General features: G+C 40.9%; 3 protein-coding genes across 4 annotated transcripts in view; 1 reads left to right on the top strand and 2 right to left on the bottom strand.

The window, feature by feature from the left end:
• Window positions 1-799, top strand: part of mixl1 (Mix paired-like homeobox) — a 1,369-nt gene extending 570 nt beyond the window's left edge. The window contains exon 2 of the mRNA XM_017456267.3: window positions 64-799. Coding sequence (XP_017311756.2) covers window positions 64-702 — 639 coding nt within the window. The 3' untranslated portion in view covers window positions 703-799. The remainder of the gene's footprint in view (window positions 1-63) is intronic.
• Window positions 800-890: 91 nt separating this feature from the next.
• On the bottom strand, window positions 891-12,861 carry lin9 (lin-9 DREAM MuvB core complex component). Of its 2 annotated transcripts, none has more exons than XM_017456265.3 (15): window positions 12,793-12,861; window positions 10,440-10,472; window positions 9,695-9,786; window positions 8,362-8,466; window positions 8,128-8,258; window positions 7,666-7,791; window positions 7,367-7,524; window positions 6,677-6,810; window positions 4,934-5,059; window positions 4,473-4,574; window positions 4,302-4,382; window positions 3,103-3,228; window positions 2,778-2,960; window positions 2,580-2,677; window positions 891-1,733 (listed from the first exon to the last, which is right to left on the bottom strand). In XM_017456265.3, the coding sequence occupies exons 1-15, from the start codon at window positions 12,821-12,823 to the stop codon at window positions 1,628-1,630; spliced, it is 1,632 nt and encodes a 543-aa protein (XP_017311754.1). In that variant the 5' UTR covers window positions 12,824-12,861; the 3' UTR covers window positions 891-1,627. The 2 variants fall into 2 exon arrangements, with proteins under 2 accessions (XP_017311754.1, XP_017311755.1); XM_017456266.3 differs by lacking the exon at window positions 12,793-12,861 and adding an exon at window positions 11,434-11,717.
• A 533-nt stretch (window positions 12,862-13,394) lies between these two features.
• parp1 (poly (ADP-ribose) polymerase 1) overlaps window positions 13,395-17,500 on the bottom strand; it is a 24,647-nt gene continuing 20,541 nt past the window's right edge. Inside the window, exons 19-23 of the mRNA XM_053675667.1 lie at window positions 16,662-16,814; window positions 15,594-15,721; window positions 15,441-15,502; window positions 15,234-15,348; window positions 13,395-14,279 (exon numbers count right to left, since the gene is read on the bottom strand). Of these exons, the coding sequence (XP_053531642.1) occupies window positions 14,198-14,279; window positions 15,234-15,348; window positions 15,441-15,502; window positions 15,594-15,721; window positions 16,662-16,814 (540 nt within the window). The 3' untranslated portion in view covers window positions 13,395-14,197. The remainder of the gene's footprint in view (window positions 14,280-15,233; window positions 15,349-15,440; window positions 15,503-15,593; window positions 15,722-16,661; window positions 16,815-17,500) is intronic.

Genomic DNA, 17,500 nt, shown 5'->3' with positions numbered 1-17,500 from the left:
CCCCATATTCAATACATTCAGGCTTGTATGTACACTATAATTGAATGAAACATTTTCTTTTAGGTATGGTTTCAGAACCGGCGTGCCAAATCACGGCGTCAGGTTGGAGGTCTGGTTCCTGTGAAGACCAAAGCAAGCGTTCCCATCATCCCAAACAGACCACCGGCTTCGTACCCGCTTCAACACGAGCAGCTGGGGCAGGAGACCAGGGGCAAGTTCACTCATCCGGGCCAGGAGCTGAGAGACGTCTTCTCTCAACCACACCGAGGCTACGACTCCAACTCCATGTCCTGCTTGTTCAGTCAGGCTAGCGATGACCAGATCCGAGTGGATCAGGTGAAGAGAGACGGCCTGCGCGACGTTCATCGGTACCACAGGACAAGCGGACACGTTTCAGCGCAGAGCAAGCCCGAGCCCTCGGTGAAGCCCATATTGGTGGACTATGACAATTTCCCTCCTAACAGAACCATCGGCCCGGACATGAGAGTGGTCATCCCTCCAGTCCCGACGCAGGTGAACTTCATCCCGAACCGGTCGCCACCGACGAAGATTACCCGTCCTCTGCAGCACACGCAAGTCAGAGTGCCACACGACAGCCTGGGTCATTTTTCACCCATCGGCAGCAGCGACACGGGAGATTTTTCAGATTCTGACTCCGACTGGGAGAAAGAAGCCCTGGCTGGGTTTAACGCTTTCATATAATTAGTTCGATTCCCTTTTCAGCGAATGTGTATAAAAAAAAAAAAATTTTTTTTTTAAAGATTTTCAAATCAATTATTTATTTTATAAATAGTTGCACTATGTTACTGTTGAAAAAGAAAATAAAATAAAACAATACAGTGTACATGAAACGTGTCTGACTTTCTACAAAATCCAGGAAAACAATCATCTTCTGTGTTTAATGTTTAATTAGAAATGAATAAAACGTATATACATTTACACATACCAGTTAAATAAAATAAAATAAAAAAAAAAAATGGTGGAAATCATTTAAAAGTAAAATTCCCGAACCCAAGATAATGGAAGATACGCAAAGGTATTGGCGAAGTTTAAACACGGAGGAAGAGAACAATCTGATCGTTACCGTTTTTACACCGTTTACGTCTACACCTCCATCGAATTCGTCTCTTTACAAAAATACTTAAAATTACTTACAAAATGTCCGTACATACATGTCCGATTCCTCAATAAACTGTACAGTTATCTACAATATACACATTCAAAAATCTCTTCTGTCTTAGACACCTGAAACTGTAGGGTGTTTTTTTTTTTGTGTGTTTTTTTGAAGGAAGCGTAAAATAAAACGCTGGGGGAAAAAAATAAATAAGAACCGAAACTGAGCGAGCCTCTAGAGGAAACAGTCATAAATGTAAAGGGAACTTAAAGAGTATGATTAAGACAGGGCGAATGTGATCAACGTTACCCTGTGTTTATCCGTTATAGACATACCGACGCACAGAAGAAATAACGCGCTACTAACGACTCTCCTGTGTGCTGTTCTAGTGCCCGCGTGCTTGTCGCGCTTGTTTAAGACATTTGTGGGATTCAAAATGGCTGCTTGGTCGAAGCTCGTCCTGCTTCGGGTTTTGTTTTCGGTCCGTTTTTAAGACCGAGGGTTCTGGATCGGTCACGTTCTGTTGGTGTTGTTGGCGGAGAAAGCGTGCAGGTTCCCCAGCTGACTCAGGCCGCTCTGGATGTGCGCTACGTGGATCTCTACGTTGTCTTGGAAACAACTGAGAGAGAGAAAGAGAGAGAGAGAGAGAAAGAGAGAGAGAGAGAGAGAGAGAGAGAGAGATCACAAAACAAAATCTGAGAACTGGTACTAATATGAAAAAGTTATTTACTAATGAAAAGTTATAAAAGCCCCCTTTTGGTATCTAGCTTCATAATATCCTCTTAAAAATGTGTGTGGTGTCAGGGCTACATGACTACAGTTTTAGATGTGCAACTATAAAAGCAAAATAAAAATAATGTAAAAAAGACCCGAATGGCCCGTCGAGATGAATATTTGTCCCGTCTGTGTGATTTACAAACTCTTGAAGCTGGATTATTATTATTATTATTATTACTGGTGTTTTCTCAAGCGATTTCTTGAGGAATTTCCCTGAGATGCTTTTTAAACAGGATTAAAGGAGTTCACACCGACGCCGGACTCTTATCTCCTGCTTTTCTGAATATTCCCCCCCCCCCCCCCCCCCCCCGAGTCATCGGTTTAAATAAAAGATCATTTTGTAAATAAAATGTTAGTTTTCTAATGAAAGAAGTGATCATATTTTTGTCTACGACACCGATTTCAAACCTTTAATCACACACCTTCAGATCAAAAGGTTTTTACCAGCATGAGAAACAATCCACGCGAGTGTCCACAAACTTTTGACCCGTAATGTACAACACCGCTGTGCATGAAAGCGCTGAACGTTTTTACACTTGGACTTTAGACGTCGCTTTTCATTCTCTAGACGTACATAAAGTACTCAGGCGAGCGAGTACGTGAACAATGTCGCTCCAGTTAGTGCACACAGAGTAATTGGTGTAATTGTTCTGCAGAACCTCAGCAGAATAAATACGCTGTGTCTTACCTGAGGTTGGAGTTGTCTATTGAGTTCTTAATGTCGTTCAGGGAGTCGGTTAATGATTTGAATTCAAATGAATTCAGGTCACCACCTTCTGCCAAGCACTGCAGCGGAAAACAGAACCCCAAAGCCAAAGAATCAGCGCTAACGAATTCAGCAACCGCGTGGGTACAGATGTGAGGAGGAAGGGTTTCAGTGTCTCACCCTGATCTGCAGCAGGAGAGCGGTGAGACGGGAAACGATCTGCGTGAGCCCAGGGTTCTGGACGCGCTGTTCTCCGTCAGGCAGAGCGTTGGACAGCCTCATCATGTCCTGGGCTTCCTCCTCGCAGCGTCTCCGCAGCTCACTGGGCTGATCCGCAGGCTGCATGCCTTGATCCGGGGCCAGCTGTACAAGCGAGAGACTTACATGAAGATAGTCCGTGTAGATAGTTTCAGTTCAATTAAATACTAGCGTTCACCGTCGGAACGAGCACGAACAGAATTGACACTAGATTAGCATTTCCGATGGAGCCACGTTTCTCACTCACTTCATAACAGAACTGCTGGACCTCATGCAGAACTTTGTTCAGGTCTTTATTAAGCTGCTCCAGATCCAGTACTTTGGTAGCGTACCTCCTCTGGAAGTCCAATCCGATAGGCATGGAGTAGGACTTCTGCACACGGACAGGAATTAGGATTTTAAACAAACGTTGAATACTTTCCCAATAACGTCCTCTCCCAAAGTGTTTTATTCCTCTTACGCCACGTCGATTTGCCAACTATTTTTTTTTCATTTAGTAAAACGACGACACGTCGTACTTTTAATCTGTTTATAGTTACATATAATGTTGCGGATCATCCACAAAACAAGTTACTTCCTGTTATCGCAGCTACGAACGACCGTCCCCTCACCAGCACCCCCCCCGATCATTTAACACGAAAAACCCGCATAAAAGCATAAATTTCTGTCCTGATGACGCCAGACGAAAGATACAGCTCTACCTCGGATTCCATAAACGTTAAATAAAGTCTCCTCGCGTATGTACAGCTACACACGTTTTCCTAAAAGAAAAAAAAATCCGTTCATGTGTAGCGTCCACCATACAAGTCCCTGTGAACGAGCTGTTACTATGGAAACGATAACGTATCAGAACGGGCGCGTAAATATAAACCTGTGATTTGTAGCTGCGCTTCTGTTATAGAAGACTAAATCAATAAGTCCGTACAGGATTGCGTAAAATTTGGAATTCAAATGCAACTACTCGAATTGGTGAAATTGCAATGGCACGAAATTGTTTCGTCATATTTGACGTCACATGATGCGGTTATATGCTGTTATTAAACAGCGCTAACGTGTTTTACGTAAGCGTAGAAACAAATCAAGAAGTCCTGCATTTTTTTTCTTCAATATGCAAATTAGAAATGACTATTTGCATGACTCTCATGCAGTAACACACGCCATCGTGTATTCAACACTAAAACCTTTCCAAATGATATTTTCAGCTTTCACACAAACACACTCGAGCAAAATCTTGTACACGCTGAATTTAAGCTTAAAAAATGCTTTATAAATTAAAGTTAAAAGTGACTTTAATTAACAACTGGCATGAAAGTCGTCTTGGTATGATACTGGATCATGAGATACAAAGGAAATGGATCAGGGAAGATAAATTAATGAAATTAATTCAAAACCTCTTTCTATAACTGGATATGAATATTTAAGGAATATATATATATATATATATACCAGTTTTTCAGCTTCGGTGTTCATCTCCTTTAAATGTTTTATGTGTTCCTTTTTAATCATGAGTATTTTGGACAATCGTGTCTGAAAGAAACAAGAAAGTGTCGTTGAATCAAAGAATAAAACAAAATAAAAATCCGAATCAATCAGGTTTATTTGCCTCGTCATACTCACGACTTGTATGAGAAATTTGACAGGAAATCCTCCGAGCGTCTCTCCGTCACTTCCAGTCAGTTTATTCTTCCAGGGCGACTGACTAAAGAGAGGATCGCTGTCCTGCAGGCACACAGCGAGAGAATCCGTGTTTATTTCACCATTATGGTAAATGGTGCACTTATATAGAGCTTTTATCCAAAGCGCTTTAGACTGGTTCTCATTCACCCATTCACATACACACACACACCAGTGGTAGCAGAGCTGCCATGCAAGGCGCTAACTTGCCATCGGGAGCAACTCAGGGTTCAGTGTCTTGCCCAAGGACACTTCGGCATGTGGATTCACGTGGGCCGGGAATCGAACCGCCGACCCTACGATTAGTGGACGACCCGCTCTACCACCTGATCCACAGCCGCCCACATTCTGCCGTTATGCTCAGGCTTTAAAGTCTTCCTAAAGAGATCATCTCTGCTCATTACCATTAAGATGGGTTGGGTTGAACCAGGATACGGTCCCCGTGGTGGAGTCATGAAGTTCGGGAAGCGTGACGGACGCTGTTTCTGAGCGAAAGCAGATATGGGCATCGTCTCCGGAGGCTCGTTACTCTGCAAAGAGTTTAAAAACAGCGATTGGAAAACAACGATCGTAGTTTTCTCCGTTTCTGACATATTATACGGTTTTGTTAAAACATACAACCTGTTAGAAAAAAGAAAAAAAGAAAAAAGGGTGCAGTACCAAATAACGTCCCAACATCAAGACCAACTAAATGTATAACTACTATCTTGGTCCCCACAAGGAGAGATATATATCGGACAGTTTTGACTACGTGGGGACATTCGGCTGGTCCCCACAAGGAAAACGGCTTTAAAAAAAATCTTTCGGTCAGTGATGTTAAGGTTAGGATTTGATTTAGGTATACGCACATTATCCTCGTGCAGGTCCTCACCAGGATAGAAAGACAAGTATGTCTGTGTTTAGGACCGAAGGAGTCAAAAGTCAAAAGTTTGGAGACGCTCGACTGAAATGTATATCGTGTCGACGTATTCATTTCTTTCATTAGAAAACTAACCTTTTATTTATTTAAAAAATCTTCATTTAAACGGACGACTCGGAGAGAAATATTCGGAAAAGCAGGAGATAAGAGTCCGGCGTCGGCGTGAACTCCTTTAATACTGTTTAAAAAGCATCTCGGGGAAATTCCTCAAGAAATCGCTCGAGAAAACGCCGAGAAAACATTTCTGGAAATTCTAGGTGAAAAGGGCGTCGACTTTGAAGATGATAAAATATGAAATTATTAAGATTTATTTTGGATTTTTTATCACGACATAATTCCCATAGTTCCATTTGTGTTACTCCAGAGTTCTGATGACTTTGTTATTATTTTTCTAAAATGAGGGAAATAAAAATAAAGAACGAGTGTGTCTAAACTTTTGATTGGTTGTGTACTTCTAGTTTAAAAAACAGAAAAACAGGGATTGTTGGTGAGAATCGGAGGCACGAACTCGACCGATCGATCGGTTTTGTGGATTAATCGGCACCAATAACTGTAACTATCGGTTATCGGCAAAATTCCACACTGATAGTGTTTGCCGGTCGCGGGAGCGGTCGAGAAGGGTCCGCTGTCATTATACAGTACGAGAGCGGGCTCTAAAGGTGAAATAAAAACTATCACTGACCAATTTTGTCACGTTATTTGAAGTGTTTTTATTCATTTTGGATGTCCCTATTTGTATTTGTTATTTGGAGCGTTACTTGGTTCAGTTTGGATGTATATCATTTATTTACTGTAATATTTATTTCTAGTTAATATATTAATATTACTTGATGTTAAAAAAACTACAGTACAATTTCATGATATAGTCAGTACTGTTTATTTTTGTAATAAAGTTCAGCAATATTTTACTTTGAATGTTATTCAGCATCAAGTTTGAAAACTACTCGGGTATCGGCAGGTACCGAGCGATTAGTTATCTGTAAAATCCACCATCGCTCGGCCTCTAATGAAAAATACTCTGAAAAAATACTGTCAAGCAGCTGTGGCTTTGGAAACAGAATGCCTTTGTAGAATTATGTTTTAACCGTGTTGATCTCAACCCTTATAGTCAGTACTGGTAACGTGCGTGTTGTGTTGAATGCACTGAGTATCCAATAGTTAGGCGTATGAAGCGTGTGTTAAAGGGTTGGAGTAATGTAACGAATGAATACAGAAACCGAACACTTACAAGCACTTCATAGTCTGGAACTGTGTGTGTACCAAGCCCACTTCTGTCAAAAGTGACGCGATACGTCGCTGCACTCGTGTCCACTGCGTCGATCTGTCCGGTGAACAGGCCATCCTGTACGCCCCTCAGTCGAGCTACGAGACACAGACGTGACCATTTTGATAACATCTAGTAATATATGACGGTTACAAAAAGTACCACAAGTAAATATTTAGCACTAATAATTAACGCAGTCACTGTTACCGACACTGTTCCTAATAACAGCACGTCCTGGAGTGTTTTATTCCTCTTACACCACAGGAAATTGCAAAAAGTTTTCATTTACACGTCATATATATGTATAAAAAAACAAAACAAGCTCCTGAGATCACTGATGTTGTATCTCAAAGCTAATCGGGCTTAAAACGTCGACACTGAAAAGTCATTCTGTAAACATTAATCCAACGCGTTCCCTGTGCAAGCCGTTACCATAGAAACGAGAACATCTTCGAACAAGTGTATTAATATAAATCTGTGAATTTTTTTTTTTTTTTACAGATGCACTACTGTCAGAACTTCTGTTACAGAAAATTAATCAACGCCTTCCAACCAATCAGAATTGAGTACTAGGTATTAAAGGGTAACCGAGGTACAAGTACAGCTGAACAACCCTGATTCTTGCCGCTTGTCATATTGTCAATTCTCACTCACCGGTGACTTTAGTGCCGATGACTAACGGCAAAGGGATTTCCTCTGGCAGATCTTTGCAAAGTGATATGTCTGTGATTTTTCTCTGCTGCAACAGACGCATCTTCTGTCTCTTCTGCTTCAGCGCCGTTCGCTCCTCAGCAAAGAACGCAGAAGAGCACCTGCCGAAACACGCGTCTTCAGTACAGCGCTCTCTCTCTCTCTATATATATACAGGTCGTTATAACACCCACACGCTGTGTCTTATACGTTAATGAACCCAGTTAAAGAATCTACATTAGGTTTGTGATGACTCAGCACACCTCCTGGGTTTGCCCATTAGTCGTCTGATGGTTGCCCATTCCACTCTGGTCAACTTCCTGGTTTTTAGATTAGGGAAAGACTCCTTCAGGCACAAACAGAAGTCGTTATCGCCCTCAAATAAAGGTCTGAAACGAGAGGAGAAGAGAAACGGGTCAAGGCACACGATACAAATCATTCAAGTGCATTTTATACCGCAGCTCAATTCTGATTGGTCAGAAGGCGTTGATTAAAGGCAAATAACACGATACTACTACTACTACTACTATTACTACTACTACCACTACTACTAACAGCTCACACGGGGACTTGCACGGCACACATGGTCGATATGGCAAGGTTTGCTGTAAGGAGACGTTTATTTAACATTTATGGAAGGAATCTCCAGTGTCAGCGCTTTGTAACCTTCAGAGGTAACGCCGTGACTTTATTTTACCTATACAAGCACAACATCGAGTGCTTACCTGTCAATATTCGAATAGAACCACTCGTAGATGCACCATTTGTGCGCTTTGGGTAGCTTGAGCAGATTTCGTAATCTCAGTCCAATCTTCTGTGAGGTTTTTTTATCTGGCGTTGCGACACTTGCAAGTTTCTGCATGAAGAGAAAATAAATAAATAAAGAATTTTAGACATTTTTTTTTCGGGGACAGTATTTCTCGGTCGTCGTCGCAACGCCCGGTCTAAGCTGACCTGACCTGAGGAACGGTGGTGACTCTCTGGCTCCTCCTGGGGGATCTGGAGCTGAGAGACCGCTCCTCGTCTTCAGAGGAAAAACGACTTCTCTTTGAGCTTCTTGTTGGCTTTAATGTCAAAACAGAGAGACAGAGAGAGAGAGAGAGAGAGAGAGAGAAAATCATAGACAGGAGTTATAACTGCTATCGAATTCAAACATGTCCGCTGCTGTTAACGATCCCTTCCTTACGTGTTCCTCACATGTTCATTACGTGCTCAAGTCTGCACATACACAGCGGAAAAAAACAGTTTATTTAACGAGTTAAAAAAAAATTTCATGCAATTAACCCAGCTTTGTTTTATTTACTTCCTGTAACGGCTGTCCTATGACCTGTGACCTGTGACGACGTGTGCGCCGCCAAACCGAACCGTCCTGGCTAAAGATGGATAAGGACAAGGAAGGAGATTTAGGCTGAAAGTTTCACTTTAAAAAGTCGGACATCTTGGGAGGAAACGAAAGTAACTGGCACAGTTTGAAAAGCTGGATTTAATTACCACAGACGTAATTCGTCTTTCTACAAATTACTTCTCAAAGCAAAACACACACACACACACACACACACACACTCTCTCTCTCTCTCTCAGGTCACATCATCCAAAAGAAGAGCTGCTTTGTCCCCTGATGATGTAAACACACCGTTCTGTCTCAGTAAAGGAGGACTAAGCCGAATTGTTTCTATGGAGTGAAAAAGGTTCAACATTCTGAACTCTCAGCAGAATCTTTCCCTGTTGTTTTGTTCCTCCATATTTGCATGGACTATTGTGGCCTTATTTTTTTTTTAAAAATTCAACAGGCACCTGAACATGGAACACATTTTTTTGTTGTTGTATTAGTGCATATAAGAAATTATTGCCTTCTAAGCTCATTTTAACAGCCTTGATGGTTTTAAAATTGGACTTTCACGTTAACATACAGGTCTGGGTTTTTGTTATTATTTCTGTTAGTGCGTAGAAGAAATATGGCTTTGAAGCCGACAGTTCGTTCTGAGGGCCTTGAAGGTTTTATTGGAAATCTGTTGCTCACAGGAGAGAATCAGTGCTCCAAGTTTAAAAAAGAAAAAAAAAAAAAAAAAAAAGAGATGCTAAGCAACAGCATTTGTATTTAAATATACTTCTTTCGTGTTGATTCTACATTTAAATATCCATTAATACAAGAAGAAAGAAAAGCCATTAATCAAATTGTGCAATTAATTAGTTAATTTTTTAAGTCAATCGACAGCCCTAGTATAAGCAAAGAGCATCATTATATATTTCACTCATACACACACACACACACACACACAAAACATTTCTCACCGTTTCCATACTCGTGTAGCTGCTCCTTCCTCTGGTGTTCTGAGATTTTGACAGGATGTTTTTCTCATTTAAGGTGTTCGACAAACTTCCCTCTGCAAACAGAAATCATCATCATCATCATCATCTTAAATGCACTACTGCTCAAAAGTTTACACACACACTCATTCTTTATTTTCCCCCCCACATTTTAGAAGAATAATGAAATCATCAAAACTCTGGAGTAACACAAATGGAACTATGGGAATTTTGTCGTGATAAAAAAAATCCTAAATAAATCAGAATAATTTAATATTTTATCATCTTCAAAGTCGACGCGCTTTTCACCTAGAACTTCCAGAAATGTGTTCTCTGCGTTTTCTCGAGTGATTTCTTGAGGAATTTCCCCCAAGATGATTTTTAAACAGTATTAAAGGAGTTCACACCGACGCCGGACTCTTATCTCCTGCTTTTCCGAATATTTCTCTCCGAGTCGTCCGTTTAAATAAAGATTTATTTTGTAAATAAGATGTTAGTTTTCTAATGAAAGAAACGAATACGTCGACATGATTATATTTTTGTCTACGACACCGATTTCAAACATTTAATCACATACCTTCAGATCAAAAGCTTTTTAACATCACGAGAAACATTTCAGTCGAGTGTCCCAAAACTTTTGACCTGTAGTGTGTGTGTGTTGAGTCTTAACATTTGGACTTGCAAGCAGTTCTTCCAAATTTTAGGAATTTTAACACAGTTCTGTTCTTACCTCTCAGGCTGACAAGAGCCTTAGCTGAAGAGCCTGGAAAACAACAAACAAACAAACAAACAAACAAACAAGCATACATTAGATATGTTTCAAACCAATAATAGAGTAGTTTAAACATAAATGTATCCTGATTGGTCAGAAACTGTTCATTCGTTTCCTATCACAGCAGCTCTGAAGGTAGCGCAGCCACCCATCACGGCTTCGTTAATACTTAAAGCGCTCGTTCTTTATCGTTTCTAAAGCAAAGGGTCATTCACATGGGACATGTAGGGCGGACGGACCGTCCACATAGTCCGACACAAACTGTTGTTATTTATCAAAGAAAGCCGTCAAATCGTTGATATGGTGAGTGATGTCTTTCTATTGAATCGTTTATGGAAGGAGTCTCCAGTTTCAGGCCGTTTTCTCGTTTTTTTTCTCCCCATCTTGTGAGCGCATGAGAGAGAGAGAGAGCGAGAGACGCAGGTGAGGGAAAGACTATTTATAGTTGCTGTAACAATATCAACATTGTAACTATATACGGATGAAATTTTAAACGGTCCGGTCTTCAATTAATAAAAAGTATTAATTGAATTGAACTATTATTATTCGTGGGTAGATTGCTGTAGTGTAAGCGGAATAAAAGACTTCGGGACGTGCTGCTGTTGTGGATAATTAATCGACTTCAGGGCGGTAAAGATAATACGCACGAGAAAAAAAAAAAACAAGAATGGTTGAGATCTTTTTCTGATTAAAGAATAACTAGACTAGCGTTACATGTCATGAGCATACGTGAAAGTGTGCCGTTGTCCACCGTGATATTCAATGATCACACATGTAAATCAAGCGCAGGCAAAGCTTGCAACTCCAACTCGGAGGGGAAAAAATAAAAACAAAAACAACCTCAGGAATTCGTAAAGTCGGGACGGTTCCCTCGACCCCGAGTTCAGCAAGTGACGGCGATTCAACATGGCCGCTCACAGCATCAACTCTGATCACAGCAGCACTTATTTACCTTATAAATGACTCACGTAGGCGTCCGTGGTTTGTCCAGGTTTGTAGCTCGAACGTCCGAGATGGGCGTTAGTTACAGCCCTGATCTAACACACTTTATACATCAAAATTCAATAAACAAGGCTAGCTGTATGGCCTATTTAAGATTTAAGTGGGATTAGTAACAGATTATCAGGCTGTACGTACATGTAGCTAGTATCAGATTAGTACATCGATATATATATATAAATAAATACACACACACAGAGAAATGTCACAATACGAGATGAATGTCACAAGACATACAGCCACACACACACATATACATATACATACACACACATACATACATATATACATATATATATATATATATATATATATATACACATACACATGGCTGTATATGTCTTGTGACATATATCTTTAGCTCCTCCATTAAGAAAAATTATACATAAATTGTCTCAGGTACGAACCAAGACAACAGTTAACTGTACAATTGTGTTAGTTCACTATTTATCGTAACAGATCGAAAGTAATCAAAGAAGAAGGTCGTGAAAGTATGAAATGATTTGGATAAACCCACCTAGCTGACTTGTTTACTAACTTAACCCATCAAAGTGCATGCCAAACTAGCAATAAATGAAGCAGGTCATTAGGCAGTCTGATAAACATGACAGATTTAGTGACAAACCGCACAAAATGGACCCTGTGCCAGTGACAAGGGGCTCAGAAGGAAAATAAACCAGCAGCTGTCATCGATATGGACCACTGATATGTGGACAGTGTCAACTCGTTAAATCTTTCGAAATTAAACGCTCGTTTCAGGTGTTATCGCAGTGTATAACCCAGTCACAGCGATTTAAACCAATAACACGAACAATAACCAAGAAGCGAGTGTAAAGTTCACCTAAACAACATTGTTTATATTAGCTAGTTAGCTTAAAACGCAAAATTTCCCTACCCATAATATGACAAAGCCCGCCTCCCATACAAAAACCCTTATATCAGTCGCGGATTGGGTAATAAACTGCGAATCGGAACTCCTAGCCACTCACAACACGGAACGCGGGATTCCTATCAACCAACCCGAGCAAGGAAGGCGGGACTTGTCGGAATACGGGTGGTAAAAAAATAATGCAGAAAAAAGGCTCCTGAAAGCTAACACCTAGCTAGGTAGCAGTTAGCTTCCTAGCTAGCAGGTTAAGCAGTTTAGTTTGCGCCAGAGAAACGACATTAAAAATATTTCTTAAAATAAAAACAAACTCGCGTTGTAAAGAAACGCACGTATGGAAACGTTTTTAAAGCAGCAAGCTAATATTTTTAGCTGTTTGACGACAAAGCCGAGTTAGAGGGTTTTTTGTAATTTTTTTTCACTCACTCTCGTCCAACAGCTGCTCGTGCTCCGCCATCTTGAATTAGCCGCGCCGGTTTTTCAAAGACGGACAAGCGCAAGGCATTATGGGAAGGAGACGAGCTGAGAGGGCTGTTTGAAAACAAGACGTCGAAAGAAAATGACTGCTTATACTCAAACTATAGCGTAGATTTATTCTGATTTCGACTCAACAAAAGTAGTTATTAAACGTTAATATGTCTCTCTAGCATTTGATATAACTGGAAATTTGTTCGTTTAAGCACATATTAAGCGTAAAACCTGTGAAGTCGACGCTCAAGCCATTTTTAGTTCCTTCCCTGCTGGAAAAAAACCAAAAAACAAAACAATAGAAACCATCACAGAAATTCTAATGGTTTCCACTACAAATGCCATTACAAACAATCAGCTAACCATTAAAAGGTCCTTAATGGTATCCACTAGACATAATACATCACCAGTAGAGACCCACAGGGACCATTACAGTTCAGTTTCCATTAAAACCAATACAATTCCCATTAGAACCATTAAAAATAATGAGTTTCTATAGGGCTCCCCCCCACCCCCACCAGGGTTCTCTCCTGCCTGGAAAAAAGAGGTCCAAACAAAAATGATGGGCCAATGTACTGTTTTTATTCACATTTCCAAATTATAAAAAGAAAAACAAAAACGGAGCTTTTAACCATCTTTCAGTCAATCAGTGACCATCCTGACTCCCAACTTCTACTACCATTTACACATAGTAAATTCAGAAAAAAAATATATATCTGTGAGGTACACAGAATTTAAAGCATATAAATGGTTTAGTTTTTTTTTTAGTTTTTTTTTTTGCTATTTCTAAAAGCCCTAATACTAGGAATCCTAGTAAACATTCAATTAATCCATTTGTTTAAGCAATCAACCTTCTAATGAACAAGAAAACCCATCGATTACTAAAACTGTACAGTATGTTGGGTCTGTTTTCACTAAAGAAAACAACGCGTACAAGGATCAGACTTTGCGATGAGAAAAGACCAAGATAACTTGCCCAAACGTGAGGGGGTTAAAAAAAAAAAGAAAGAAAGAAAGTCTAGAAAACTAATGGAAGACAGTTCTACCGAATACTGTTGGTAGGATCGCAGAAATCTCCACAAAAACCTTCAAAATACCTCAATTAGATCAAATCCCACAGCTGATCATCTCTTTAATAGAAATGGCAATACAAGTCACGCAGAGAGCATTTACTGTAACAGACTATTTACAGTGCAAGAGTACTTGTATTATTTATCCGAAGCTGGACACTAAAGCAGAGAAATGGACAGATGTGAATAACAGGAACTATTGATATTGCGGTTAGCCGACGGTGCTGTGGAGATCGGGACTTCATCAGGAACTGATGGTAGTGTGGAGATCAGGGTTGCAGGTACGGCGTCTCTCACCAGAGGGACGTCTGATAATTGAAGCGGAGTTTCAGAAGGTATTTCAGATTCACCTGAGCAACGTCGTACACAATATACCTGGAGGAATCGAAGTCAAGGCGAATTACCAAAACGTGCGGCACAGACAAAACCAAATTCTTGCTATTTTCCACCTTGTGTTTGAAAGAAATGCAGCACATCATTACTGAACCATAATCACCAGCCCACAATTTTCCACGTGAGCATTCTGATCATGACAGTGGTCACATGATGCGCTTTCTTTTAATGAACCATCAGTTGTGTTTACGGTGAGCTTTATCGGCTGATGTTCAATATTGACTTTTATTCTATTCTATTCTATTTTTGGGGGGGGGGGGGGGGGGGGGACGTGCAATTGGAAAATGGCAAAAATTCTAACTAGGTGTAGTTGTGTTCAGAAAAACAGAACGTTATGATTTACAAATCTCATAAACCCAGATGTTATTCACAATAGAACATAGAAAACATATCAAATGTTTAAACTGAGGAAATGTACCGTTTTAAGAAAAGAAAAAAAAAAAAGGGTAATTTTTAAGGGCAACAAAAAGGCTGGAAAAGTAAGTCATCAAATTCAAAATGACCTTATTTTTTCCTTAAAATGGTACATTTACCCAGTTTAAACATTTGATATGTTTTCTATGTTCTATTGTGATTAACATACGCAGTTTATGAGATTTGCAAATCTTTGCATTCTGCTTTTTATTTACGTTTTACACAGCGTCCCAACTTTTTTTGGAATTGGGGTTGTGTGCATGTATGAACTTGCACACCAAAAAAAAAAAAAAAAAAATTAAATAAATAAATAAAACCTTTTGGAAAATTCTCTCAAAGCAAGACTACTTGACCTGCCCTTATTATTATTTGCACGAACAAAGCTTCACTAACGCAATATTTTTCTTTAAAAATTGTAAAAATATACAAATATGCCTCTGATGCATGTCAAGCTGAGAAAAAAGCAAAACCCATGTGACGTGGAAAAACCCCTGAATAACCAGACCACTGTTGAAAGGATACTCGTTGTAAAGCAGACTCGTGTCATCGATGTTCGTGTTGGCGCCTTTGCCCAGCGGCACGTCCACTCCGTTAAGAGAGACGGTAGCGCCAGGTTCGGGGGCGGTCCTTCCCAAACCTACGAAACAGCGAATGAGACGTTTTATTTACAAGTCCCGTGCACTTTTATTCAAATATCTCAGGGTCCAGGATTAAAACCCGAGGTCTTACCCTTCACACTGTGTTTCCCTTTCGGCAGTTTTGTGATGTGTGAAGCCTTTTTAAGTTCATGCCTTTAACAAGAACACACGACATCCTCATTACAAAAGCCGAATAAGACACGCGGTACACACAGTAACAAGAGCGCAAACCAAAACTACTTACATGTTGCCGAGAGCGACTTCTCCTAACAGGATGAGGCCTACGGGATCCGCTTGGGACGTGTGGCAGTAGTTTGCGCTCTTAGACACCATGTCAGCGAAATATAAACCTTTACCAAACATATAACCGGTCTATAGAGCACATGGGAAAGAAACAACAAAGAAACGGGCCTTGAAATGGAGTTAAATCAATAAAAACATGTTCGTCTCCTACAATCGCTCATTTCCACTTTACACATTCTCTTGATTTTCTGTCTGGAAAGCTACAGCGACAGCAACCACTTCATCGCCGACCCCTTATGTATTATGTCTATATATTATCTGCATCGCTGATAATAAATCTGAGAGAGATAGAGAGAGAGAGAGAGAGAGAGAGAGAGAGAGAGAGAGAGAGAGAGAGAGAGCACAAGCTAAGGCTAGTTATTTTAGCCAATACTAGCCACCAAGTCTGAAAGCAGTTTTAAATCTGGATTACTTTGACACTTTTCTAAAATCTCTAGCATTGACTTGAAGCACATGTGAGAAAGTAGCTTCTTTTTTCAGTATGGGACATTGCTGCAGAACCAAAAGTCCAGGGGGTGGAGCTGGACCTGATCCAACTCCTCCTATAAGCCTAACCCTAATGAGATGGAAGATAAACACACTTATCCAGTCTGAAACGCACCGAGCTGTCTCCATTCCCCAGACTTTATCACGGTTCAAATCTGCCCAAGTAAGAGGAGCCGGATCAGGCCCGACTCCACCCCTTGGACTTTTGGTTCTGCAGCGACGGGTGCTCGGGTGCATGTACACGACAAATCAGCCAGGAAACCAGCTTTACAAAGACTCCCTCACTGCACGTTTCAATGTTTACTGACAGAGCTCATCATCTGCTCCTCCATGTCTTACCGAGTTTGGCGTAAACATGGCCCCCCCCGACCCAGTACGGCGAGATACGTTGAAATTTGTGCCTTTGGTAATCACGCATACACTACGGATGCACCCGAGCTCTCCGTTAACATTCCTACTGCTGTTATTCCGGGTATATCGTGCACCGCAGCACTAGTCGTCACCGGAAAGAATCGATACGTACCACAGGAGCCTCGGGCGGGGCGATGCGCAGACCCTGAGACAGGATGCCAGCGTAGTTGGTTGTGCGTGAGCCGTGCCACAGGAGCTGGCGGTTGTGTAAATCTTTGAAGGCGCGGTAACGCTGGTACTCACCTTCTCTGGCGATCTTAAAGATCTGAATAGACACAATATCAGGATTCGGTAAGCAAGTTTAGCGTGGAGTGGTGATTCGTAGTTAAAGCTATAGACTCTCTCTCACACGGGAGCGCTTACGTTATTGTTTGGACTCGAAAAACGGCCAAAAGAAAAATATAGCAGCGAGTGTTGATCTGAGGGGTCCAAGCACTGTTTCCAAACATTGTGCAATTCGGGTCGGGTTACGCGAGAAAGCGGGCCAACATCAGAAATCGGTTTACAGATTATACGGTTAATTAAATTTAACCCCACCCCCTACAGACGACGACATCCATTGGTGGTTGGACCCCTACAAAACTATAACGTGAATCGATTTATGTTTCCTTCTTTTTGTTTCGTTTCCCCGAATGTGGTGCGTCGGAACGGGGTGTCGAGTGAAACTCTCTCAAACAGGTTCGGCATCGCCTGAACACCGGGACCAAACGCCAATACTCAAGGAACGCATAAAGAGCCATGATCGTGATTTACTGCGCAGGCCACGCTTTTCATTTACTGGAGCTTCATTCCAGTGCTTTTCCACTACGTGTGAAGAAATATATCGCGCACACTGTCGGCACTGGACCGTCAGATTACTATAAACATCATGCCAAATAATTATTAGATACACGACGTTCAGTGTGGCCGAAAAACCACTTTCCACGTGCGGGTTAAAGGGGCGGCAGATAA

This window comes from Ictalurus punctatus, chromosome 25, assembly GCF_001660625.3.
Source record: "Ictalurus punctatus breed USDA103 chromosome 25, Coco_2.0, whole genome shotgun sequence".
Classification (NCBI taxonomy): domain Eukaryota; kingdom Metazoa; phylum Chordata; class Actinopteri; order Siluriformes; family Ictaluridae; genus Ictalurus; species Ictalurus punctatus.
This window is presented reverse-complemented; position numbering and strand designations above follow the sequence as displayed.

Excerpts from the sequence above, each read along its gene's own strand:
- lin9 (XM_017456265.3), bottom strand. The coding sequence starts at position 12,823 with ATGGCGGAGCACGAGCAGCTGTTGGACGAGA. Across the intron at positions 7,525-7,665 it reads CTAATGGGCAAACCCAGGAG|GTGCTCTTCTGCGTTCTTTG; the intron begins GTGTGCTGAGTC and ends GTGTTTCGGCAG. Across the intron at positions 6,811-7,366 it reads CATCGGCACTAAAGTCACCG|CTCGACTGAGGGGCGTACAG; the intron begins GTGAGTGAGAAT and ends TGTGTCTCGTAG.